This window comes from Antennarius striatus, chromosome 16 (assembly GCF_040054535.1).
Source record: "Antennarius striatus isolate MH-2024 chromosome 16, ASM4005453v1, whole genome shotgun sequence".
In the NCBI taxonomy this organism is placed as follows: Eukaryota; Metazoa; Chordata; class Actinopteri; order Lophiiformes; family Antennariidae; genus Antennarius; species Antennarius striatus.
The window spans coordinates 9,651,837-9,678,647 of NC_090791.1; the positions used below are offsets into that span (position 1 = coordinate 9,651,837).

A 26,811-nucleotide genomic window follows, 5' to 3' on the forward strand; every position below is an offset into this window, starting at 1 on the left:
TCTCCGGTGATGACGTAGTTTATGATGCTGACGCAAGTTTAAAGGGGAAAATATCTGCAAACTCGATATTTCAACAGACGTTGCAATTCATTTTAACATTTTTTTTGGTGGTTTGTGTCGCATTAAAAATTCACATTTAATATCTTACCTCCTAAGTTTCGATAATAATCCTAAAAATAATAATAATCATCATCATAATCACATTATTATTATTATTATTATTATTATTATTATTATTATTATTAAATGATTATTATCTCATTAGCCTGCCAGCCTTATTAACAATAATAATCATATTATTATGATTATTATTATAGATTAGTTTTTAGATTAGATTAGATTTTTCTTCTTTTTCTATCAACATGTTTATGTGTTTATTTAAAAACATTGTCTCTGTGTGACGCCGCACTGGCGTCGCAACTGGAGTGTCCCCCACCTCGCACCTCGCGCCCAGGACCCTGTGACCCACGACAGCGGATGAAGCAGGTTAGGAAAATGAATGAATGAATGATGCTCACCATATTTTTTTATCTGCTGAGAAGTAAACAGACATTACTGAAAGATACGCTGTACAAATATGCATGCATGCACTAAATGTGCAACTAGTCCTTTACGTTTTCTTTTAATTATTTTTTACAAAGGCTGGTGTTATTATTGTCACCGCCAGTTATACTTGATTTCTATAGTTAGTCAAGACCTCAACACAAAAGAACGTCGATTTAAACCAGAGGAAAAAATAAAAAAGAAGAAAGAAATTACTTAGATACAGCTGTAACTACTGGTCCTTATATGGTAATTAACATACTACTGCAATATATAATTATTGCATAATCACAATTGTCAAACAGAAAAACAGAAGTGTTTATTGCATTTGTTTTGAGTGAAAAAATTCACAAACAATGTTCTTTAATAAATATAGTCCATCAAATGACATGTGTACATTGTTGGAGAAAATAACTTGACTCAAGAATAATAAAGCAGGGCATGACAAGAAACCTTTCATTATTTTCACTTGGCATTTACTCTTGAGGACAGCTTTAAACATAATCAAACATTGAATGAGAATGTGAGAAACCCTGTTTCTACCTCATTCAAAAGAAACAAATAGTAAAAAAACCCAATGCATATTCATATTATTATGACGACTTCACAGAAGGTGCTACCATTTTCACCTTTTCAAATTCCCCGTCTCCCAGGCTGAACCACAACATGTAAAGTATGACCCAGCATCAGCTTTGTGTAGAAATCTCTCAATAATGTTACAAACGAGATAACAAATGTTCTGGCTCAGAATCAGCAGAGTAAAAAAGAGACCTAAACAGCAAAGGCAAGTCTTCACTGACACACAATCAACAAAGTAAGTAGTGGTAATTTTTTTGGATTGGTGAATCATCTCCAGGATGCACAAGTCACCTCAGTAAATGTTCATGTCGGCAACTGTCTCTAGTGTTTTTAACATTCAAATGTCCACAGCTGCTGGTCCCCTTTTTGGGGGGTTGCAGATGATCTTTGGTTGCTCTATTTTCACCCTTCTCACAGCTTTAAGTCGATATTGAGTTATTTAAATCAGCTGAAATGTGAAGGATGCAATCGACCTCCTGATGCTTATTGGTTTAAGGCTACTTACCATCCATGATTCATGGGCAGCATTTGATCAGCATCACACTGGTAAAACACCACTGTAGGTATCAGAAATGACAAAATGAGGTGTTTCAGTCTCTGTGTTAGTGTAGATGGTAGCAAGAGGAGAGATGTCCCTATCAGATGAGAGGATGTCCACGGAGTGGCAGACACTCTCTTCGTATGTGGGAGGAGGCTGAAGGACAAAAACAGACATATTTTGATACAGAGTTGTACAACACACTCATCTGTTAAAATGGTTTTATTTTGTATTTACTAAAAGAACAACTTTTAGGTGATAAATCATAGCACTGTGACACGGAACACCCCACAGAACTCCAAAAATGAATCATATTATAATGATTGTAATTGGTTTTGTTGTAGATTTTAATGTAGGAAAATAACAAGAAAGATAAATACAGGTGTTGTGAGTCAAGAAGCAGCAAAAAAGTTACTATTTAAAAAAAGATATGGGCAAATTAAATCTTGGAATGATTCACCAAGGGATGTGCAGACATACAATCAGGGTGCGATTTGTTTGGCGGGGATGGAAGGGATCACCCATCATTGTTTTCTGTTCAGAAGTTTGCAGAAAGGTGGTTAAAAGAAGAACTAAGCACTGCAGATGACACGTCAGGAAAGTCGAGAAGGCCACATGAAGTCCGACAGTGATAGTGGCGCTTTCATGTAATCTACCGTTAACTGCAATTAATAGAACTTGTGCAGGGAGTATTTAATCATCTGTTATTGTGTAGGTGGGGTTTTTTCACCAAGCACATGCGCGCACACACACACACACACACACACACACATACACGCACGTGCACACACACACACAAACCCACCTCCATTTTATTTTAACAAATTGCACCCTACAAGTATATTTAAAAATGTGAAAGGTGACAATCTCCCATTTTGCCACATTTACATGAAAAAAAGTTTGTTTGTACGATTAACTGCCTCTTTCTCCAGTCAGCAACTTTTGCGCTGTTTTTGTTATTTTTCTCATGAGGCTTATTTTCAGTCACAGCATTCATCTGTTTTCACTGTACACGTTCTGCCCCACAGCAAACAACAAACATGGAAGGATAGCAGCTTGCTGGTGAACATAGAGTAACGTGATGGATATTTGCCTCAAGAGTGAGAGGCTTTAAAAACGGGGCGACAACCCGACACACCAAATTAACTCAACGCTTCCAAACGACGGCTTGTTGCCCTTTCTGACTGCTGATTTGTCCATGTTGGGTTTGACAAGGAAAAAAAAAGCAGTTTCAGAAGTAAAAATAAATCTTTCAATTACAAATGAGTGGTTGAGTTTTAATAGATGATAAATCTGAATGGAAAAACAACCGATTAATTATCTCATTTATGTTTCACTCTGCAACCCTTGGGCATGTTTACATAGTGTGAGTTTTCTATTTTTCCAGCTTTTAGTGTATTTTTCCTCATTATTTACATCTTTAGGGTATGCTGACCCATTTCAAACATTATTTCTATTGTATGACATGCTATAAATCAAGAAATAAAAAGTCACACTACCTGAAAGAAATCAAATTCTTCAGAAAGACTTAAACACGAGAAGTAAAATGATAATGTCATTTGAAAGGATGAGAACTTTGCTTGAAATATCATTAAAAAAATAATATATTGATATTTACATTACATCAATCTCTCTCTCTCTACATCAAACACCAGGAAAATATTTGCTTTCCCAGATTTACACTCCCTAACTGACTCTTCTTATCTTTTAATTGCTTGGGAACCCTCAGGCGACAAGTTAACCCTGCAATCCTCTGTTAGACACAGCACTCACACAAAAGCTCAAGTTTTACCTCCGTCCACGAGATAGACACAGGTACCTAAAGTAGGGGGTTGAGATCTGAAGGGAGAGGCTGAGTATTTAGCAACTATTGATGGGTCTTCTGGAAGGAAAAGGGGGAGTCGTTTTGTGTGTCGAAAGAAAAAAGAGAGAGCGAGAGCTGTAGAGAGCAGTCAAGCTAGGAACTGTTTAATTAAGGAAAAAAAATGGGAGGTCAAAGAAGAAAAACAGAAGACAGGCACACAAAGCTGCATTCCCAGGCGCTGTTTGCGCTCAAAATGCAGGCTGTAATTATGTTTGATGAGCCCTTTTCTCATTACCTTGTTTGCTCAAGCGTTGTGGGAGTCAAAAGCCTGATCAACATGGCAAAACCAGGAAATGCCGTGCCTAGCACAATTCAGCAGTGAGCATTACATGAGCTGATAGGACGCCCTGTTTACTGTGCTCTGAAAGCAGTTTAATCTTCGAACAAGCTTACAATATTGTATGACAGTATGGTTATAATGGAGAGTCTTCTTATTATTTCCATTCACTGTGAACATGAGGGGGCTTTATATAAGCTTTATATATGCTCAAGCCTTTTGGTCAGGGCTATAGTAAATTGTAATATTGTAAGGAATTGTAATAGGAGTCAACATCTCAACATCTCAAATACTTCATTGTCAAAGTATTTGTCACCATCAAACACTGCAACACAGTCCTAGTGGCTAATTTTAGCCTACCTCAGCTTCAATGGGTCCATTGAGGCCAAAGCGATCTGCAATCATCATGTGGATCTGCCTCTGGCGGTCCTTCTTTCGAACACTTTCATAGGATGGGAGCCTCGGTAGGGGGGCCTCTAGTGTGGGCAGGTTGTAGCTCGAGGGCAGACCGACATAGAACAGCTGTGCAGCCTATGAACACACACACACGCTCAAAGTGAGATTTATGAGGGCAAGAAGCAAAAGCTTCTTTCTCTCTGAGAAATATGCACAATTGTTCAAATGTGGCTCATCATTGTGATCAACTCAGAACGGTGAAAAATTAGGGCACAGACATTGATACACTTCTGAGACGAAACGACCCACTTGTGTGTGTCATGATAACTGGAGTAGTGAATGTCAGTTCAGTGTGAAGATCTTCCTCACCTGAATGTTGTCATCGGTGATCTGAGTCTGGTTGAGACAAGGAGATCCCACCAGTGTCTGCCTGCTGCTGTGGTACTGAGAAGGAGTATCCTGAAAAATTAAGTAAATTGAATCTTCACTCCTTTTCCCACTTTGTTGTATCACGACACAAATGTTGTGCCTTGCAGCTACACTGCCCTCAACCCTGGCGGTGCTCCATTCTGTCCATCTTACATATCTCTGTAAGCTTTTTCAAAATGTACCCGATAAGCACAGAATGGAATTCAGGAGACAGAATCCATCTTTAACTTCAAACATAAAGATTCCTTGTGGTTGAAAGCAACACAAATCTGCTTTATTTTAGTATTGACTGTTCACTTTCAATGGTATATGTGACTCATATCTGACATCATTGTGAATAGAACTGCACAATGGCCACACATATACAACGAGTATGCTGGTGAACTACAGAAAACATCACTGGTATACTAGTTCATTATACAAAATTTTGTATAACAGCATTGTTTGCTGTGGAGGAAACTATAGGTGTGAGTCTTCTTAGCAAGAGAAATGTATTTATTTACATTGCCATTACATTAGTAGGAATCAAATACCTATCAGAATTTAGGGCTGCTGGTGATGCAACACATATCAAAGCACCTGCAGTGTAAACGACGCCTAACTGGTTCAATCATTTCCATTCATATCCTGACGAGATGTTGTACTTGTTGTGCTGCTGCAATTAGTTAGAAATCAACTAAATTCAGCTCAATTGACCAATTTTCATGCCCTGTTTACTCTCTGTAGTTGTTGAGTGGTTTAGCACCACCATAAATTATCTAATCAATAAGAAGAACACCCTCTGACTTCCATGCCTCCTCCCTGTCCCACCCCCTCTAAAAAGAAGACATGACAGAACCTCACTGTATGTGGCAGAGGAATCCTAAAAAAAATGCTGCCAGGAATAAAAGGGGTAATTGCCTTGGGTAAATGAGTCTCCTTTGTGTTGAGAACAATACTGTGTCCTACTGTGTCATAAGGCTCCCCAGGCAACAAACCACACTGTGTGGTATTTCAGCTTCTCTATTCCCTTTGTAGCGTTAGCAGGTACTGCTTAACAAGCACACTCCAATATACATTATGGCCTCATATGTCATTTGGAACAGCATTACAACAAAGTCAACTTGTTGCCTGAATGCCAATTAATGAATCCAGCATTTACCATCATTTTCTTTTACTAACAGGCACAATAGTTCATAGGTAAAAAGCCTGGTTTCGTAGCATTCCATTCAGCTTCTACCCAGTCAAACGATGACATCGCTCACACTTGGATTGACAGAGTCTAACGACCTCTTCCTTAACACTTGGATCATTTCAGAGAGATGACTCCAAAAAGATGATGTCAAAGGTCACGTTCTCTCACTTGTTTGTACTCTTAAGAGACTAAAATGTCCCCAGGAAAGAGTAAAATAAAGAAAAAAGCTTGTCCTTTTTGTGTCTTGGCTTTGAGTCAGCCAGTGTGAAAAAGCACAACCGTGTAAAATCAGCGTTGAAGTTGGGGGAGGACCCCAGCGGCAGTATGCCTTTTTGCACCACCAGGAACCTAAAGGAGATCCATTGTCCCCCTTGTGTCCCCAACACCCACAGTGGGATCTGCCCACTATTCATGGTGCAAACTGAGGCAGGGAAAGGTATGTGACTATGAAGTTGAAGACATGAAATGTCCCACATGAACACAATAGAAGAGTGTCTGTGTGCGTTTTCCTCAGGGAATGTCTTGGCTTTCTGTCTCACAATCAAAACAACATGTTTTGTTCCCTGTTTGATCAAATTTCTCAAATCTTAAGGAGAAATACTCGATGTGAATGTATTAAGGATCGCTTAACGTAACAAACTAATATAGCCAAGAGCTCTGCACACTGACCTGATATCAAGGAAATATACCCCCCCTGTGTTATCTTATCAGTTACCGTAGCTACAAATGAACATGGACCAGTTTGTACCAGTCAAACTGCTCAGGCAATTCCTTTAATGGGGCAACACGCTACAACTTCTCCATTTAAACCGCAGCAAAGTGGAGCTTCCCGTCTTGAGTTGTTTTTCTTGCAATCTGAAGATAACACTCAAACTTCACCCCTGAGATTCATGGAGTTGAGAATCATGACAGGAAGTGGAAACAGAGGGAATGAACCAATAAAACGTTACCTCAGCGATGTGTTTAGATTTCCTTTACACCTCATCTGCACCACTGCTTGCAGCTTCACAAGTATTCAAGCAGTAAGATGGAGAGATATGGGAGGATTGTCATCGATTCATAAAACATCACAAACTCATTTAAAAAATGATGCTACAAACTAAATCTGATATGCGATCATTTCATAATGCTGTTGCTGAATATACCACTAATGTGTCCTTCGTGCAAATACGAACCAATTCTATTAGAGCAAGAAGCACTCACAATTATCTCCAAAGGGCAGCTACGTTAAGCGTGGAAAATCAATTTCCTGTCAGTGATCATCAAATTTATTCTAGTCCTTTTCTCACAGCCAGGCAACTTAAATACAACATGTCTTAATGTGACTAAAATTGGGTACTCTCTCTTTCACTCTTTCCCTCTGATCAACTGATTAGACAGGTCACTTCAAAGGAGAACGCGTGAGACAAATTTTGGTTTACCCCCTTTTTTTTCGCTCAAGACCTTACCATATCTACATGTGGCCCCTGATAGGAGCAGAGTTTGCAGCAATGGATGTCCTTACGGTAAATAAGAGACAACAGCACCGCGATGACCACAAACAGCACCAGAGAAGAAACTGCAGAGGAACAGGAAATATCTTTTAATTCCAACAAAGCAGATATTAAGTCTCCACCATTCAGAACAGCTTGTAGGACAGCTTGTTCAAATACAGCATCAGAACAAACAAAAAAAAGACAAAATGTACAAACTTGATAATTAAATATGCAATGTCTTAAAATTGGCTTGATCGCCTGTCTATATTTGAACTCTTTGGTGTAACTTTTTTAGTATAGATTACTGTCAAAAACCAAGACAGACTGAGAAAATGCATTTTACAGAGTGAGTCTTCCATTAACTGTAATTATATGCGACAATGGGTTGCAGTGTGACAATAAAAAAAGCTGCTATTCACACCACATGTGGAGCATGAAATAATATCGTGCAATGTGGAGAAATACTTAACTGAGCAAACAGACTGAATTATGTCAAGTAGAAATTCTTTTTGAATGTTATTGACAGCTTTACTCACAAGATGCTGCTACCACTGCGAGTTGATCCGACGTCAGCTGTGAAGAGGGAATGCTTGGACTTGCAGTTGCGGACATGTCTTCAGTAAAAAAAAATCTCAAAATTCCCTTCAGAAATGTTCCTGAAGTCGTCAGACTCAAACCAAAGAGGTTCTCTCACATATCGGCGAAAACTAAACGGACACCGGCTCGATCATCTGTCTTCATCGTCCCTTCGCAGACCGGGACGGGAGAGCGCTCCGCAACTCCAGTCGAACTGTGTCTCGGTGACCGTGGCTCGGAGGGCGCGCTGGGAGTGAAAGCGCTCTGACGCGCGTCTACCGCGTGACGTCACTCTGTCTGCCGGACGCGTTATGGTGGGCACTGGCTGAGAGACGCGGCCACTAAATCCACTAACTTAATACATATACTAATTAATGGACTTGGTTAACTCATGGATTTCTTACATTTCACGATGAACAAGCGACATGTTCGTACCTTTATCGTATGCTGCTGTGTGCAGTTACGCACACAGCAGCAGTACATGAACTTCTTAAAAAGAGCCGGAATTCCCATCACTGCTGGGTGTAACATGAATTAGGGGCTCGTCCGTCTTCTTGTCACGCTTCGTTCTGGGTGAGTTCGGAGAGGGGTTTTTTTTTCGGTGGAGAATAGGAATAAACAGTTTGAAATGCAAGCCATGCATCTCTGTATCAGGGCTCAGGAATAGGAAAAGAGGCCCCACCCCAAGAGATAAAGCCAGCACAAAACTGCAACAGGTGTGGGTGTCATCAACACCGCGTCCCCACCTGAAAAACACCCTGAGTACAGTATTTACCTAAATCGGAGGTAATCTAGGACGTCGATCCCTTTTTTAAACCGTTTGTGACGCGGGGAGTTGTTTCGTTAAATGGGAAAGTAGCTGATTAATTGCCGGTGACTATTTTGCGGGACACTGCCGCGTTTCATTCATTCATGCTGGCTGACGTACTGTCAATCTCAGATGAAACTTCGTGTTATTCTGATTTATTGATGTGGGGAATTAAAATGAGCGAGCTTAACGCCCCGTTCCATATGATCTACTTGCATTCACCGCTCGTATCGGGTCGCGTAAAAGTTGCCGTGGTCCCACGTTTACCGATAAGTAGCACTTCGTTCATTTTGGGCAACGATCTGGCCCGAGGAAATGTGTTTCCTCTGGCCGAGGTTGTTGCTAATCCGTCTGACTGCTGCCTTGCTTCTGTCCCTTCATAATGAGAGGGGGGGGGGAGAAAAATGGAAGAAATAAATTAAATGGTTATAAATGGTTATATTTATCCAACGATGAGTATTATGAATTTATTTTATATTCAACGTCACCAATTTTAGGTTATTTTTACTCAAAATCGCTGAATTTTCCCATTCACCGCTGAAATACAGAGCAGAGACCTGCGGTGAGGCTCCAGCCAGCCGAGCCTCACCGTGGTTGATCAATGGCCTGGCTCGCTGTGCTGGTATGCTATACAGTGAGACCGTAATGCTATCTCACTATATGTCGCAATTAAAATGTTCAAACACGTTTGCTCTATGAAGTAAATTTCCATAATTTAGCAAATGTATTAGTGTCACTGGAAAAAAAACAAGGTCTATGTTGTGAGATAAAAGTCGAGTTTGCAAGACGTCATCACAGCAGCAGCACCGGCTCCATTCTCACGTCTGGGTCGGTAATGCCTCATCATTGATGGTGTGTTGTTACTGTACGTCAGGTGGAGGGAACAAAGCAAACACTTCACCTGTAAATTAAAAATGTGTGGTTTATTATTTTCTGTGTGAGCAACAGAGCTCACAACATAGAATTTATTAGAAATTAATATCTACTTTGTTCGGCGGCACCAGTTCTAAATGTTCCCAGACTTGAGATCTCTTTCTGATTATGAGAATGTTGCGTTCATGAACCTGTGGGAGATTCAAGTATCGGCCGATACAGTACTGTGGTTTTACATTACGTAAGTCGAAATTTCTTTCGTGTGTAGAGGCAATATTTTCCTGCTGAGAAATTTCGTAGGTAGAGACATTTGTAAGTAGAGGTATCACTGTATGTTTGTAAATCTAATTATGATGAGTTCAGTGCCTCACCAGCCATCACCTCACCACACGTCACTGGTGTGTGCATGCATGGTTGTTTTTCTCTACGTGGCTCCGCGGTGCACTGGCGTCCTGCCCAGAGTGTCCCCTGCCTTACGCCCCCCTAGTCGGCTGGGATAGGCTCCAGCAACCGTGCCCCACGACAGCGGATGTAGCGGGTATAAAAAATGAATGAACTAATGAAGGTTACATACGGTATAATATTACAGCTAATACATAAACGTATTCCACAGGTTGGAATTAGCCATACTTATTTCTAATTAATCAATAAATGTGTTTGTGCTACTGTTATGTGTTGCTATGGTGATGTTATAAGGGCCACCAGCATGCTCGGTGCTGATGTAGTTTACAGTGTCATCTTATCCAGCAAGAGGACACTTCATAGAATGCCTGTATGTTCAACTTTTATTTATTATGCTATTTGTAGTTTAACCGTCACAGCTAACATACTTTTTTTTACAGTTCTTTTAACAATTCTGAATGTGTGTTGTAGATTATATTACTGTTTTTATTTACAATTTATTCACAATCAGCCTTTTTTTCAAAAGCGTAAAATATTCAGAACATGTGCATTTATACATAATAGTTTTTATGAAACCTATCCAAAATTCTAACTTTTTGTCAGAAGCACTTGTTTCTCTACTCTACGACACAGAACGCTCTCACCACCTGAACCACAGCTGCCCCATTCAGAAAGTAGACAACCACTTCCTCCTGTAATTAATCCATCCAGACCAGTAAAGCTCTGGATGCCTGAGCTAGATTCCAGTTACCCAGGAGACTGAGGGGCATCCTATGATTTCTAGACATACAAGGAGGCTAAACAACATTAATGCTCATGCATTAATGTTGTTTAGATCTGGTTGTGACCCTGATCTTGTATTTCCATTCATAAAGATGTCTTAAAATAGGTGAAAATAAAGAACCTGCTAAATAGAGGTTCTGATAGCACTACTGATGTCAAAAATGTATTGAAATAAGTACGGAATTCAAGTTTGTACAAAGTTTAAGTACTGTAGATGGCTTATTTATTAAACATTTAAATTAACTGAAGATATGTACTGTGCTCCATGGGAGTGACAAATCTTCAGTAGGAGAACTTCTATGTGAGGGACTACATCAAATAAGGACAAAATTATTTTTTAGCCCTCAGAGAATGAAAGTGTTTTGAAGCCTTACATTACTTCTGATTTGCGTTCATTTAAGGACAACTTTAGTGATTTTTATTTACATAATAATTTATTAATGAATCTGCAAAACACTTCAAATCCAGTAAATAATATTGCAGTTATTAGTTTTCATCAAAGAACTCAATAAGTTGTGCAAGTGGGTTTAGGTGCATACAGCATTAATGATTAATCAACCATAAATTTGTGCAAAGGTGCAAGTTGTGTGTGTGTGTGTGTGTGTGTGTGTGTGTGTGTGAGAGAGAGAGAGAGAGAGAGAGAGTGAGAGAGAGAGAGAGAGAGAGAGAGAGAGAGAGAGTGAGAGAGAGAGAGAGAGAGAGTGAGAGAGAGAGAGAGAGAGAGAGAGAGACAGCAAGCAATCTGTTAAATTTTGGTGATCTAGATTAATGCAGGTCCATAAGGCAATACTCATTAACAAAGAGTCGAAGTCCACAGCATACAGTCCAAGATTAGAGGCCAAGTTAGAACTAAAGAGTTTAAAAGATAGTGCTCGAATACTAACAGAGAGCATGTGAGGTACTAGAAACACTGGAGGGCAGGCTGCCCTGTGCATTACATTGATAAACAGCAGAGAAAACTTGTATTTGGAGTCTGACTGTCAAATACTGGGAGGAAAAGGAAACCAGGTACAGGTGAGAAAGGAGGAGTGAATGATAAAATGGAGCAGGACCTGAGAAATGGGAAGTACTGCCACAGAAGAAGAAAGTGAGGGAGACTGTAAAGAAAACTTGGAACTCCACAGATGGAGCTAAAAAATTGTACAGTATATGGAAAATGCATGTGATATGGAAGGAAGGGCTTGTACAAAGAATGAATGGGTGGTAAAGCTTTTCCGTGGGTATTCGGTCAAGTTAAAAACAGAAATGTCGAGCAAGTGTGAGATCAGAAATTGCAGGTTTTATTCCTATTTCATTGACTTTCGTGACAAATTACATTTTTGGAAATTTATCATTGAATGGTGGAAGGTTATTTTTTTGCATGTGATGGGGCATCATGGAAAATATGAAGAAATCTGAGTCCTAATGAAAATAAAATATGAGACAGAATAAATAAGGTTGTCAGATGGGGAAGAAATCGGGCTTTAAGTTTTCAGTTGATGATATTCATGTGTTTTACAAAAGAACTGGACGAGGCATTAGTCTGAAACTATATGGTAATAAGCTAGAAACAGCTATTGTTTGGGTACATAAGACTATCTTGTCTTCGGACTTACATAGAAGGGTTGCATTAAAAGTGTTGTGGATTATTACAAAAAAGTTATAAATGTCGTGAGATGTCTGGTTTGAGGACCTGATATTTTAATTTGAAATTTAAATTAGAGTTGGACAGTGAACACTGTGTCTCCTTCCATGGGTTGATCGCACATCTACGCCTGGGCGATGAGCGGGAGCAGCAGATGTGAAGTATTCTCTCCATTGGCAGAAAAATGGAAAAAGAAATATAATTTTTTGTTCCATGTATAAGCTAAACAGTGAACACTAAACTAATTCTCAGTAGATCTGTATGGGCCTCTCAATCATCTGGGTCGGGGTAAATCAAGTAGAACAAAAAAGGAATCAACTGGACTTGTTTCTGGTTGTTTTTCACCACTTTTTCCAGGCACATCTTCAGTTGTAACTGACTGATAGAGAGTCAAGATTTAAACTGTCTTGTTGGGGCAGAAACAAAGGACTGAAATCACCAAGACAATAAATCTGTTTGGAGTCGTTACTATTTATAAGGGATGCATTGTCCCACTCATCCTCATGCCAGCTATTATAGTGAACTGCACCCAGGTATGAATTGGTGCACCTGGGTGCAGCTCAGATTTTGCTCTCCTCTTACTGATAGCTGTTTAGCAGTGTAGTAGATACTTAAAACCAGAAGATGGCATTAGTTTGACAGTAAAGATGCCAGCTGTTGTGGAAGTACAGTAGACACCCCAGCCCCAACACTCCGCTATTTTCCACCAAAGCTTTGCCTTATGAGACTGAAAAGTAATAAGTAAAAGAACACTGAAACATCTTGAAATGTTCAGCTTTTAATATAATATTTATTCATGACAACAAAAAACGTGAAATTAAAAAATATATGAGGCAATAAACTGAAGAATATCTGTAAAAAGACAAGCAAAATAGTTTGTATGGCTGTACACTGTGCATTTTACAGTGATTTAAATCTTGAAGGCTACTGACACTGGCCAGGTTCTTTTTGATATATGAAGCGAGTGAATAAATACGGTAATGTGATCTGTGCTGGTCAGGACACGGGATAAGTCAGAGGCAGAAGAAAGGTTTTACAGTTCAAATTATAATGGGTTGTCAAATATTGTTTATTTATACATGAACTATAATTATCAACTTCATACGTCGCCCTGTAATAAAAAGGCAGACTACTGGCTTGACTGCTCTATAAAACGCAAAGTTGCGAAATGTTTAGGAGAAAAGAAAAAATGAATTCTTTGTTCTTGGGAGACAACCCTCTGATGACGAGCGACATCTCGTGACCGCGCAGCTCTCTATGTACCGTGCACGCGCTCCCCTCTTCTCCATAGAGTCGAAAAAATGGTGGCCAGTGTACGAGTGCAGAAGCTCTTTTGCCGATATAAACTAGCAATTGCCGCCGCATTAACCATCCTTTTGATCCAAGGGCTTGTGGTATGGAGTCTTAGGAGTCTAGAAGAAAACGAGACAGAGGTGAGTTGTTGTTCCTCGGTAGCTTTGTCGCGACAGTGATTCGATTTGGGATTAATTGTAGAGCTAGCCGCTTGCGGGTTTCTTAGCCCCCAGTGTGTTATGATACCCTCACGTTAGCGGTGACGTTAGCTTAAGTAAGCAGAGAGAGAATACCGCTGCTCCTAGACAACCGGACAAAACACTCTACTGCGTATTCATGACTGTGGAATGACGGACACTTATAACACTGTTATGTGACATCGCTAAACTTATTTAAAAGACAATTGAGTGTCGTGAGGTCAGAGTATTGGGAAGAAAATATCCTCTTGGGGATGGGAAGCGACTTACATATGTCACTCATTTAAATGTAATACAGTATATTAAAAGTGATGTAACTTTTCGGAAACGTGTTTAAAACACTGTAATTATAAGTTAATAGTTGACAGTTCATCGGTGTGACCTGTGTCCTGACGCCGGCCCAGGTCCTCTAGTGTCTGTTCCGTTGTGATTCTTCTTGTCTTCTCCCTCATCTCTCACCGCCGGGGGCCTTTTCGTCAGGTTACTTTACTATCTGGCCTTAAATAAACTTTGAATCTAAGCAGGACACTGAGTGAGAAGAAGCATATCCCATTGATAAATACGTGTCTTAAGTTAGACAGAGTTGGCGCCAATACCACACCACCGACACACTGTTCAGTCCACCGTGGGAAGCGTGTCTGTCTCACAGGCACACCTGGATGGAGGAGCCCGAGGCAGTGCCTGTTTTACTGTCCCCCCACAGGAAGGACGGGGAGATGCTAACTAATGTGACCCACTAACAGTCACAGGAATGCAGATACCAGAGTTTTGAACTGTCCTCTTTTTATCATGATATCCAAACTGTGGACAGCGTTCACAGTTACCTTGCATGGGTTGATCACACATCAATGCCTGGAGGATGAGCAGCAGATGTGATGTATTCACTTCAGTGGAGGAAAAAAATGGAAGAAGAGATCATTTTGTGTTTTCATGTATGTAAGCAGCTGGTTCTTCTGTCTGCAGTAAAGTTTATCTGAAATGATAAATTTTCGCTTGACAGTGTAGACAAAACAGGAAATGTGAAGTGTGTGTCTTCATGTGGCAGAAGTGATGTGCTTTTTGACAGCGATAGTATGTTTGTATTACAAGCCCCTGGGTTCCATACAACCTTATCAGGTGGAGTCAGCTTAAACATGCCTCAGCAAAGATGCAACGGAATGTCTAAGGAGATTTGTATTTAAATGTACAGGGGTATGTATGAAATGGAGTAGAGTGAAATGATTGCCTGAGCTCATCTGCGGAATGAAGTGCTTGCTGCTGCTTTCAGCTCCAACAGATGGCAAAACTGATATGGTTTCACTCGACTTTAATTGGAAAGTAAATATTCTGCCTGGCTTGCCTTTGACTCTATAGATTTTTGATGTGATGGTGTTAATTAAAAGCTGTGAAAAGCAGTGATGAGGAAAATTGAGATGTTAGCCTGTGCTGCATGATTGTGCCCTATGTTGAAGCATTTACTCTTGGTGCAGAAAAGAAGGTGGTTTCATTATCGATGCAGGCAGACACAAAAATCAAATGAAAATGGAAAACCCATCATGCTGCTCAGCTAATCGTAAGCACATTGGGTTTCTACTGACAATTATGTTACCAAAGTGAATGTGGGGTTGTTCAAAGTTCTGATACTATAATTTTTAAATATCTGAATAGTATTAAGATTATCATAGAAGTAAGAAACAAATCTAGAATTAGGCAGAACAGTTCCTCAGGGCTTTGCTCAAGGGCACTTCGGAGGTGATTACATGAGAGCACAAATGATACACAAGTGCTGCTTTATTCGCATCAATGGAATCAAACAAGCAACAACGCTCCATTGTCCCATACCTGATTGTTTTGATTTCCTACTATATTATGAGTTTCCTACTATATTATGAGTCCGGTTTGCCTTATTTTGGTGACAAAGATAAATTTTCAATAGTGGATCAAAGGCCAACATGCTAACAATAGCTGTAAAACAGCTATGGAAATGATCAAAGTTTCTGCAAAAAATTCTCAAGCAAAAATGTTTATTTCTTTTCCTATTATTTCATTCATTCCATTGACCCATTGAGATATCAATTGGTGAATGCTTCCAACGGAATTAAACTTAAGTCTAATTTGTCTACTTCTACTAAATATTCAACTGTTTTGTGCACAAGGTTTCTCACTTTAATGGGTTTGAGCAAGCAGTTGGCAGTCATTATCTGACTGTTTTTTGTTGGGCTGCTGGTCTGTTGGCAGTGTATTATCTGGCCCGTTGTCATTCCACACAGCCTGAGTTACTCGTCTGCTCTCAGCATTTGTGGGCTGCCTCGATAGGAATGAGTCCACGAGCAACTTTGTGTTCCTCCACATTGTCTGACATAGGTAGAAAATCCTCAGCCCATTTGCTGCGCCGCTTCTCATGAAGGACCTTTCATGTGATCCAATAATCAACTATGGCAAAGCTGTAATGATATTAGGAGACTTCATTTTTTCCCCCCAGAAAAACAATTTCTGAGGTTTGAGTGCTCTGGTAACACAATTCTGTATACTCTGCATTTATATTAAATTATGTACCATATGGTATATACAACACTGGATCCCCACATCATGACAGTTGCTTAGTATCTTTTTGTGCAAAAAAAAAGGTTCTGAAATTGGAGCTATCATCTCACACAGACACACAGTAATTAAATGTGTGTGTAGCCATTCAGAGTTCTGTATTTTACAAACCACAGCTAAAAATAACCGAGGGCTGGGAACTGAAAAACAATAGCAAATAAACATATTTCCTTGATGGCCTCTTTCTGCTTTTGTCCACAGAGCAGTTTTCTTTTGCTCATGTCATTCTTGTTTTGCAAATCACTGCGATTTTCAATGCTGCTTTTTCTGAAAATACTGTGAAATTTCTTTTTTTCAATTCTGTTTCTGTTCTTCCTTTTTTTCATGCTGTCTCAGAGAAAATCACTACGTTCTAAACTGCCAGATCAGTTCAGCCAGGACATCAAGAGAGACGTCACGCATTGGCAGAAACCAAAGTTTTTGCCGGGGAGAAACAGAAGTCGATGGAGCAGCAGGGTGGAGCAGATTGTAAGCAATGCCCCGATCAAAAATAGCCAAAAGAAAAAAACCTTCCTTAAAACTGAACTATCTCGTGCAGGAGCAGACTTTACATCCTGTGCCGGTGGATGTAGCATTCCTTGCCGACCTGTCCAGCAGTCGTAACCTCAGCGAGACCAAAAGCAGTAATGACGGCGCTGGAAAGGTGCCTGCTGCTGCCGTTCTGTGGGAGTCAGGCAGTGTGGACGGTGCGCACCAAGCCTCCAGCCGTGACTTTGTACCTAAATGTAATATCGTAGGCAAGGATGCGTTGTCTGCTCTTGAACGGGCTGAGACACAGCAGTGCCGACAAGAGATCGCCAACATCGTGTGTCAACATCAAGCTAAACTGCTCATGCCAGGCACTCTTCCTAATTACTGCCCAAAATCTGGTAAGGACCCTGTAACATGTAGAGACGGTGTCATGATGCAAAAAGATGCAGACAGTCCACATACTGATATTTCTGATCTAGTACTGTACTCAAACCAAAATATTTGTTACTCTTAAAAAATGGCTTGGTTTGATGTCCTCAGCAGCCAATCAAACACACCTAACCTACAGTAAATTTTTCTATGACTGTAGTACACAACTTAAGTACAGTGTAGATGTTTCCCTAAAAAAATAACTGAACCACTTCTCTTGTTTATGCATTCCAGTGGGAAACTTTGTTGGAGGAAAATAAAAAATTAGAAATGAGGACAGCCTTCCATTCCTATACACTTCACAAATTAATCCAATATGCAAACTTCCATAATCGGATTCTAATCTAACAGGGTCTTTCTCAACACTGGTAATATGAGATCTTCTCTATAACTCTTCAGTTCTTAAAGTCTCCGTCCTGTATGTCCAGGTGCATCAAATCAGGTCCAGACCGTTGGTGAGATGAATAACAACTTGTCCAAGGTGGAGAACCCCGTTAGAGTGGTGTTTGTTCTTATGGTTCACGGCCGCGCTTCACGGCAGCTCAGGCGCCTCATCAAAGCAATATATCACCGAGACCATTACTACTACATCCACGTGGACGAGGTAAACCCTGAAGGGGACATGCAGTTCATTCTCAATTGTGTGCACAACTGTCCTTTCAAAAACACAGACGAGTAAAATAAGAGATGGTATATTGTTCAATTTGGAAGGAACTGCAGGAAACCTGTATTTTTTATTTACACTCTAGCTGACAGCACAGAGAAAATAGACACTTTTAGGTTTATGACTTGGCATTATGAAAGACAATTTATCCCATGGCTCTCACAGTGTGTTAAATTGGATTAGCCTGGATTAGGCAAGAGTGGTTATTCTTAGAGGCTTTACTTAGTGGCGGAAATGTTTGCTTTCATGCAACTGGTAAGAAAAAGACCTGACGTGCATTTCATGTGGCAGCAGGAAAAACAGGTGCATCTTGTTGGTGTAGCCAAAATGACCGCTGAGCTGCTCTCTTCTTCTGATGCCAAGGACAGATGAAGAGGCTCTACACAGGCAGGAATGAGAAAGATGTCAGGGAGACAGACACAAAGCATATACCATCTTATACAGTTTGCCCTGCCTACTTATGTAGGAGAAATCCTATTGTGTTTGTGGGGCAGATCAGGTTGTAGGGGGAAGGACACTTTTTGTCCTCTGTTTGCTCCTATAAAAACCAGCCCGTTTGATTATATGAGGCATTTTATAATGACATTTTTTCTGGGGGTGTGCATGTTTTAAGACACAGCTGAATATAAATACTGACATCAGATGCATTCTTTCCACTGCTGAAGTACTTAAACATCACAAGCTTAATATGAAGCTCACACACATTGGACAGTGATGTACTGTATGTATGCACTTTATGTATGGTGCATGAAAAACATTTCGTAACCTGTTGGCCCACTGGGGATTGTTTTGTCCTGACAGCCCTCCCTGCCTTTACAGAGGTAGTGACTCACAATGCTGTATTTTTAACAGTTATGTGAAACGAATTTTTATGACACATGTTAGGTTAATAATCAGAATTTGGATTTGGGTCTAATTGAATTTAGAGTTTAGCTCAGCTTCTACTTCCCAAGTGTCTTTCTTCTCTTCAATTTCCCATATATTGCTACATAACATTTTTTAGCTCTGTTTACAGGGAAATTGGCTTTTTATAATTGGTTAACTATGTTTCACCACCTTTAATGTCCCTGCATAAAGCCTGGATTTTTCCGTCTCATCCTTTATTCCCATCTGAGGTTTAAGCCGTGCCTCTTCTATTTTTTATTTATTTTGCAGTGTGGTCTTTAAGTGTAGTTAATCTTACTTCTGTCTCATGCCAGTTTAGGAATGAAATTTGCTACAGGGCATAAAATGTTTCCTATCATGTCGGTGACGGACAACATACAGCAACATGAGGATGTCATGCTCGGATCAGTCTCTTCAGCAGGAGCCAGCTCTGTTAGCACAGAGACAGCTGCAGACCTGTGGGAACGTTTTGTGATGCAGAAATAGTTTTCACTGATTTAACTGTTGAACCTTTTGCCTTCAGCGATCTGGCTATTTGCACCGGGAGGTGCTGCAAATAACCCAGCAGTACCCAAACGTAAAAGCCACACCATGGAGGATGGTCACTATCTGGGGTGGTGCCAGCTTACTTAAAGCCTATCTTCGCAGCATGCAGGACCTGCTCTCCATGCAGGACTGGAAATGGGATTTTTTCATCAACTTAAGTGGCACAGATTTTCCCACCAGGTTGGTCCAGCAGAGTAACGATATGTATCTTCAGAAGTCCACTACAGAATACTCAGATATTCTTGTTTACCATCATATTCACAGCATTCAACCCTGACTCTTGCTAAGTGTAACCCGCAGCATGTCTAGTGCAACCGCTGGTCTTTGCATAAATTTTGACAATTCTTCCAGTTTGTGTTGATTGCTTATGTCTTTGGTGCCTTAGTCTTCAAAACTATGCCCATATAAGCAGCTGTAGCATTTCTCAGATGAAGGCTTTGAGAAGTTAAAAGTGTAGACTGTATACTTTGGCCAATGAACGACAAAGCTGACAGTCTTCCTACTTATCACGTCTTGTCATATTAAAGCAACCCAAGGATAATCATTTCTGATTGGTTGGAATCCTGCAGACAAGCCTGCGTCTAACAAATCCTGAGCAAATTTGCCGATTTTACTTCCATCAGTGAGGATTTTACTTCCAAATAGAGTCTACTGTACTTTCTTTTTTGAAATGACTTTGTCCTTTTTAAAATTCTACTCCGACCCATCTCCTGCAGGACCAATGATGAACTGGTGGCCTTTCTGTCACAGCAAAGAGACAAGAATTTCCTCAAGTCCCACGGGAGAGAAAATGAAAAGTGAGCTGGAAGAAATGACCATCAGAGAAGTATACTTTTAGATAGCAGTCTAACATTTAATCAGAGCATCTTCGTTGTTTTTTGTGCTTTAAACAAAGGGATAGTTGAGATTTCTTGACATAAATTTGCACTTACTGTCAGTGGTGGTATATTCAAGCTAGTGGGCAGTGGTATATAGCCATTAACTCATTAGCTGCGAGCACTTTGAAGTAATTGATCTCCTTCTCCATTTATCGGCATTTTCTTACTGTTCTTCATCGATCGAATGTTCTTCAAACTGTCTTCTGTGTTTAAGGTTCATTAAGAAGCAGGGCCTCGATCGTCTCTTCCATGAGTGCGACCAACACATGTGGCGTATAGGCGAGCGCAGCATCCCAAAGGGTGTGGAGGTCTCAGGAGGCTCAGATTGGTTTGCCCTTACCCACCACTTCGTGAAGTACGTTGTCAACTCCCAAGATCCCCTTGTGTCAGGGCTGAAGCAATTCTATTCATATGCTCTGCTCCCTGCTGAGGTAAGTAAGCGTTACAGGGTTTTTTAATCTTGTGGTTGACTCACAGTTTGCCATGTCACGCTGTTTTGTGCTTGCCCTCCCATGCCAGGTCAGGACTGTCTAGCACCTGAGATAATATAATGCTTTAAGCTTTTAAACTCGCTGTATGTCATAGGTGATGGTCAGGAGCTAGGTTTACTGAAGTTAATCTGTGTGTGGATTTACTTGATTGAGATGTAACATTATTCTTTCTACTGTTTGTTGCTGTGTGTGTGAGCTCAGTCTACATTCTGTGGTTATAAACTATTATAAATGTGTTCTGTGGTTTACAGAAACATACTTGTAATGCATTGTGTTTTTAACGCACATTATGAATGATGTCTTTACTTCTTCTCTCCAGTCTTTCTTCCACACAGTACTTGGAAACAGCCATATGTGCGACACTCATGTAGACAACAACCTGCGTGTCACCAACTGGAATCGCAAGCTGGGCTGTAAATGCCAATACAAACACATTGTAGACTGGTGCGGCTGTTCTCCCAACAACTTCAAACCACAAGAACTCATTCGGCTCCAGGTGAGTCAGATGCAAGTTAGATGCAAAACAGCTCAGTTTGTGTTCTGATTTCAGGTGTTTCATAACTCCCAATCTAGTGCAGTGGCTTATTTCCATTATTTTTGTTCTTTCTATTTCATAGCAATTGGCCCGTCCAACATTCTTTGCCAGAAAGTTTGAATCAACAGTGAACCAGGAGTCTATAGACATCATGGACACTCATCTTTATGGCCATTACGCTCCCGGCACTGTTGCTCTCAAGGCGTACTGGGAGAACCTGTATGAATCGTTGGATGGTGTGTCTTCGTTAAGTGATGTAAAGCTAACTGCCTACACGTCCTTCTTCCGCCTCGGCCTCAAGAATCTGGAAACCATCCAGGGCGACACAGAGGCCTGCAAGTCTGTAGATGATATGTGTTTTTATGTTATTGACTTAAAAAAATAGTAATTTTCTCCAATAGTGTGTGTTTTTGTCCTTTTTTACTCCATGTAGGTTTAAACCAATGGGCTTCCCTCTGTCAGTAGACTTGTACTTTTATGATGACCGTTTCCAAGGTTACCTTGTGCGTCAAGAAGTCCAAGCTGTGGGTTCAGAAGTCAGGGAGACACTGATGATATGGGCTGTTCCTCAGGCCAAGCTGGTCCTCGAAAGTAACCTTAAGGAGTTTGAAAGGCTCCAGTCTGTGGATGTAAGCATCATTGTTATCTGTGTGACCTGTAGAACTTTTAAAAACAAGACATCTGCTAGAAAACTGCTGCCTAGAGAGATTTTGTAATCAATATGATGACACCGGGGGTTGAGCTACTCAAAACATTTGAAATGAGTTCAATTTGGAAATCAAAAACATAATAGTTTCTGCTGTGTTGTTACTTAAACTATTGTTTTTCTAGACTTACTCTTTGTCCCTGTCAGGTTGGTACAGAGTGGGATCCTAAAGAAAGAATCTTTCGGAACTTTGGTGGGATCATCGGCCCCCTAAGTGAACCAGTAGCAGTTCAGAAGTGGGCGTACGGTCTAGAACTCACAGCTACTGTTGTATGGATTGACCCAGCTATGGTGGTGGCAGCATCCTATGACATAACTGTACAAGGGGATGTACGTTACACTCAATACAAACCCACATTGAAGCGGCCCCTGAGGCCCGGCACCTGGACGGTACAGGTGTTAAAACAGTGGAAGCGTGTGGCGGAGACGCACTTCCTTGTCATGCCCTTGACCTTTAAAGACAAGCAGCCTCTCCGCAAAGGTAAGGGTTGTAGTTAAATATCTGTGCATTTGATTTTAACTATGTCAGTTTGAGGAAAGATTATTTTTACTGCCAGCAGTTTCTCAGAGGCCACGTCCGACAATGTGTTGGTCTGGCTTTATGTTAAGGAGCATGCTATATTGCAGCAGTCTGGCTTACTGGTGTGTTTTAAATTGTTTTTGAATAATACAACCCTATAAAAAAAATTGGATTTATCAATGATTGTAGGCTTATAGTTAAATGTATGTGTTCCCCTGGATAGTTCGGATCATGTCTACTTTTGCTCTGTTTCTCATCGCCCCTGCAGAAGACGTCTGGCTCCATGATGGTCCTCCAGAAAATTTGTACCTGCAGAACTTCCAGCAGCTTAAATTAGTGCTGAAGCTGCCTCCACAGGAGCCGGCCATGCAGGAGGCCCAACGTAAAGCCCAGCTGGTGGGTCAGCCTCTTGAAGCATGGGTGGACAGTGCTGTCGGGAGCTTCTGGGTCGCAAGCAAAGCATGTGTTGTACAGACCTCTTCTTGCCCAGCTGTGGAACCTTGCTCCAAGACCCCCTGGAGTTCTCTGTCTCCAGACCCCAAGTCTGAACTGGGCCCAGTAAAAATTGATGGGCGGATTAGGTAGCCCCAACAGTGGAGAAACTGTAGAATAACAAGCATGCAGGAAACCCAAGGCGCATCTGGATCCCTTCTGGAGCGCTCCAGGAGAATCTGTATGAACCACATGTTGTCTCAGAGGTCGTGTCAGCTCAAGGGCGCATAGACAGCAAGACCTCTTCCTGCACTGAGGTATTCCCAGTAAAATGGTAACAAAGACTTAAAAGACTAAACTGCTCAAAGTTTGCACAAACGAGTTTTCAAGCAGGAAGACTTGTGTCTTTTTTTTTAATGGTTACGCAGATGGATTGGGCTAGTTTACTGACACAGAGGTTTTCAGTCCGGGTCTGTTCAGGCCCGATTGACTGAAATATTCTGCTCCTCTTAGAGCGCAGTTTCAGATTGCTCTGCTGATCTAAACTCAATGCCGGGCTTTTTGCCATTGTCATTTCAAGGTAGAGCGGAACCATTGAATCATATTATTGTGCTTATGGTGAAGCATTATAATGTAAGCATGTGGAGCAGATGGATGAAGTGCACTTTACTGAAGGTGGCCAGTCACACGGAGAGGCATCGCCAGTGAAACCTCTGTTTACCTACGGTACGGTGCAATGGCCGTGCACTTGTCTCATGTGCCAAAAGTGGCATTTCTCTTTTTTTTAGACGCACATACGTTCAAATACTTCTAGTCTTATCACGGGAATCACTCTTTTGAAGTGTTACATTTGAATTTTCTGTTACGCAGGCAGCCCTGCTCCTCGGATTGCTACTTGATGTAAGATTTCAATGTTATGAAGAGGTCACTTGGTTATCGCGTGAGGAGTTAAAACCAGTGGATAAGGTCACATCACTTAATCTGACAAGAGGCTGAATGCCAAATACCTGCACGGACACATCACTTAATGCTTGGACTTCCAACCTGAATTAGGAAAATGTAAGGAATGACAGTAATGCTGTGGGTTTGCAGTCTTCTTTCTTTTTTTTATTGTCATAACAAGATTTTATGATGTATTTGTTTTTTCAAGGATTTTCTTTGAACATTGAAAATCCTCTGAATTAGAAAATGGTCTCAACTAAAATCAAACAAGCAAACATTACAGAACAAAGCCCACGTGACAATTCAGACTGTTGATATACTGTAAATGTGTTAAGAATGTTCTGCAAATGTTTTTTTAAATTCTTTTCTTTCTACTCTTTGGTAAAGTATGAATAGTTACGGTTTAAACTTATCTCATTTTTTATTTTTTGGTAAACATAAATTTTCAATTAGCAGCTGGCAAACACAGCTTAGCACATACACTTGAAATAGAGCAAAGCTGCTGAAAGGTGGAAAACCTGACAAATTAACGTCCAATAGATGGTTATGTCTCAGGTGGGAGAAATTGAATCACATTAATAAATAGTCCACATAACATTTGTAAAATTGCATTTTGATTTTGATACCTTTATTTTGAATGAATTGTTTATTTTTTTAAAAACGTGTTTTCCTCTGAGCGGAGTAAGGCTAGCTCCCTCAGCACAATTACTAGACAAAGGTGAAATTGTATGGATCTCCTCATCCTCGCCTCGGCAAGACGACCAAACAAGCATCCTTGTTTATTTGTATATTTATTTTAATGTTGTCAAAAGAATCGAGCTGCCTTGACAAAGTGTTTATTGTGAAATAATGGCATTCAGAGATGAAACATTCTGTTGGTATGAGCATTTTGTAATGTGTTTAATGTGACAAGTTTGTCCTTAAATAATAGGTGGCCAACACTTTTCAAGTGACCTTGTTTACCTTGCACAGTTGCTTCAGTGAAGCTTAGGTTTTAATGATGTGAGCAGAATAATCGGTGTAACAGATGTTATTTTTCTATACTGTTTGAGGGGTCGCGTTAAGGTTGTCTGTTTGTTTCCAGTTCTCTGTTTAACGCTTAAAAATGGCTGTCTCATCATTTCCATTGAACATTGTTGGTGTCATTACAAGGGGACCAGTTTTCTCTGGGAGGTGGGAGATTGTGGTCTCCGTCCAGGCTGCGCTCTCCGCTTTGTGAGTCATCCCCGAGTGCTTCAGCCTGTCACTGTTTGCCTGTGGAAACCTCATCGAAGAGACTTAGTGACCGATGACTCAATAAAAAGACCACTTAAAGGAGGGTTTCTTTCATGGTGTTTCCACCTCATCTCTTGTCTTCAGCTGACTCCAGAGTGCTGAGCTCGTCTTCATTGTCACTTTGTTGTAGAAATGTCCCTCGTGGTTTCACCTCACAAACACTTTCAACCGTATATCTGTTTGTGTTTGTGTCTAAATGGAGTGCCTTCATGTCAATGTGTAGTGTCTTTGGAGCCAATTGTAATTATGGGGACAATCAGTAAGCTTTACATCATCCTTCAAGATATAAAACCAAGGTGTTGCTTAAAAGAGGTGGAGGTTGGCCGAACAAAGTGATGGAGAACAACATTTAAATGTTCTTTTTATTTGCAGAAGTTAATTTGCTTTTCACAAACAGGTCAGTCCTGTTTGTTCCTGTATTTAATTACAGGAACAATAAGATGAATGACAAGTTATATGAAACGACTTGCACGCAAGAATGAAATCTGTTTTTTTCAAGCGTCACCTATCATCTGTGATAGTCATACACAGGATGGACAGACTGTCACCTTTTGATCAATTTTCATTTCACCATAGTCCTCACATACTGTACTATCTAAAAAGTAATGCCAGTACTTGTGTCAGATCCAGTGAATTATGGAAGCCCAAAGTAGATGCTCATAAATAAAATAAAGTATATTTATTAAACCATACTTTGTGAAACGACTGTAAAAATTATCCAAGCTTAACTCAGAATAAAATATTTAGTCAGTTATGTTTGCTTTTCTTTGTTCATTTTGGAATTCTTACAGTCATTGGAAAATAATGCTTGAGAATGCAAAAAGTTGTTTAGTTTGTGTGATTTTTTTTTCTTAAACAATTCATTTTTGTCAGAAAAACAGCGGATTTTATCAATTCAAAGACAAATTTCTCTGAATTTTGAGGTTGCTATAATTTCAAACGTTTTCACTGCATAGCGGTCTGGTTAAGCAGATCAAAGTCTTGGCTCTGAAGTGAATGCTTTGTTTTCTGTACTCTTTAATAATGCCACTCATGACGTTGGCAAAGGTAATGACTCATTGGATAGTTTCTCCTAATTTTGCCCTAGCTGTCTCTGAGGCTCCTATCAGGTTCAACCAGTTACTAACTGGCATCACTTTAATGCGTTAATAAAAAGCACCTCAGTGACGTGTCCCAATGGAGTTTTAACAAATGGGGTTTGGAAGTTCCTTTTTCTGCATTCAAACCCCAGACTGAATTAGCTATATTGTATTTTAATATTTTTTCCATTACACCCTTCTCCTGGAGAGAGTACATCATTGGTATTCATGACGTGAGTCTTGTTAATCCTCTGTTTATAATCACATACAACAAGACAGGAGGCACCTTACTGATTTGTGCCCCGGATGCAGAAACACAACACAATCAGGGTTTGGAATGTTCTGGCCTGTCGTTGCAGTACAGGGTTGTAATGGTAATACTCTATGCATGCCTCCTTTAATGTTATATTTTCAGTAGAGCTGAGCAGACGTCTTACTTCCACCATGTGAGAGACAAATGTTAGTTTAATGTCTTCATAGTTTCACGGCCACCGCCACCTGTTTGCTCAATAATGACATCGCTGATTGTATTTGTTTAAATAGTAAA

The 26,811-nt window shown here is 40.3% G+C and overlaps 2 protein-coding genes across 2 annotated transcripts; one reads left to right on the forward strand and one right to left on the reverse strand.

Moving 5' to 3' along the window:
• Nucleotides 1-879: 879 nt before the first annotated feature.
• On the reverse strand, nt 880-8,070 carry si:ch73-364h19.1 (uncharacterized). The gene is made up of 5 exons (XM_068337219.1): nt 7,812-8,070; nt 7,249-7,358; nt 4,567-4,656; nt 4,162-4,332; nt 880-1,816 (listed from the first exon to the last, which is right to left on the reverse strand). The coding sequence occupies exons 1-5, from the start codon at nt 7,885-7,887 to the stop codon at nt 1,661-1,663; spliced, it is 603 nt and encodes a 200-aa protein (XP_068193320.1). The 5' UTR covers nt 7,888-8,070; the 3' UTR covers nt 880-1,660.
• A 5,572-nt stretch (nt 8,071-13,642) lies between these two features.
• Nucleotides 13,643-26,351, forward strand: xylt2 (xylosyltransferase II). The gene is made up of 12 exons (XM_068337344.1): nt 13,643-13,774; nt 16,748-16,879; nt 16,950-17,280; nt 17,740-17,915; nt 19,384-19,586; nt 20,123-20,203; nt 20,499-20,715; nt 21,095-21,271; nt 21,393-21,649; nt 21,744-21,939; nt 22,164-22,497; nt 22,805-26,351. Exons 1-12 carry the CDS (start codon nt 13,643-13,645, stop codon nt 23,119-23,121), a joined length of 2,553 nt encoding a protein of 850 aa, XP_068193445.1. The 3' UTR covers nt 23,122-26,351.
• Nucleotides 26,352-26,811: the final 460 nt, after the last annotated feature.

Coding starts and splice junctions, on each gene's coding strand:
- si:ch73-364h19.1 (XM_068337219.1), bottom strand. CDS start 7,887: ATGTCCGCAACTGCAAGTCCAAGCATTCCCTCTTCACAGCTGACGTCG. Junction 4,657..7,248: donor AGGGGCCACATGTAGATATG/GTAAGGTCTTGA, acceptor TTAATTTTTCAG/GATACTCCTTCTCAGTACCA. Junction 4,333..4,566: donor TCACCGATGACAACATTCAG/GTGAGGAAGATC, acceptor GTGTGTTCATAG/GCTGCACAGCTGTTCTATGT.
- xylt2 (XM_068337344.1), top strand. CDS start 13,643: ATGGTGGCCAGTGTACGAGTGCAGAAGCTCTTTTGCCGATATAAACTA. Junction 19,587..20,122: donor GGCACAGATTTTCCCACCAG/GTTGGTCCAGCA, acceptor CATCTCCTGCAG/GACCAATGATGAACTGGTGG. Junction 21,650..21,743: donor GGCGACACAGAGGCCTGCAA/GTCTGTAGATGA, acceptor TACTCCATGTAG/GTTTAAACCAATGGGCTTCC.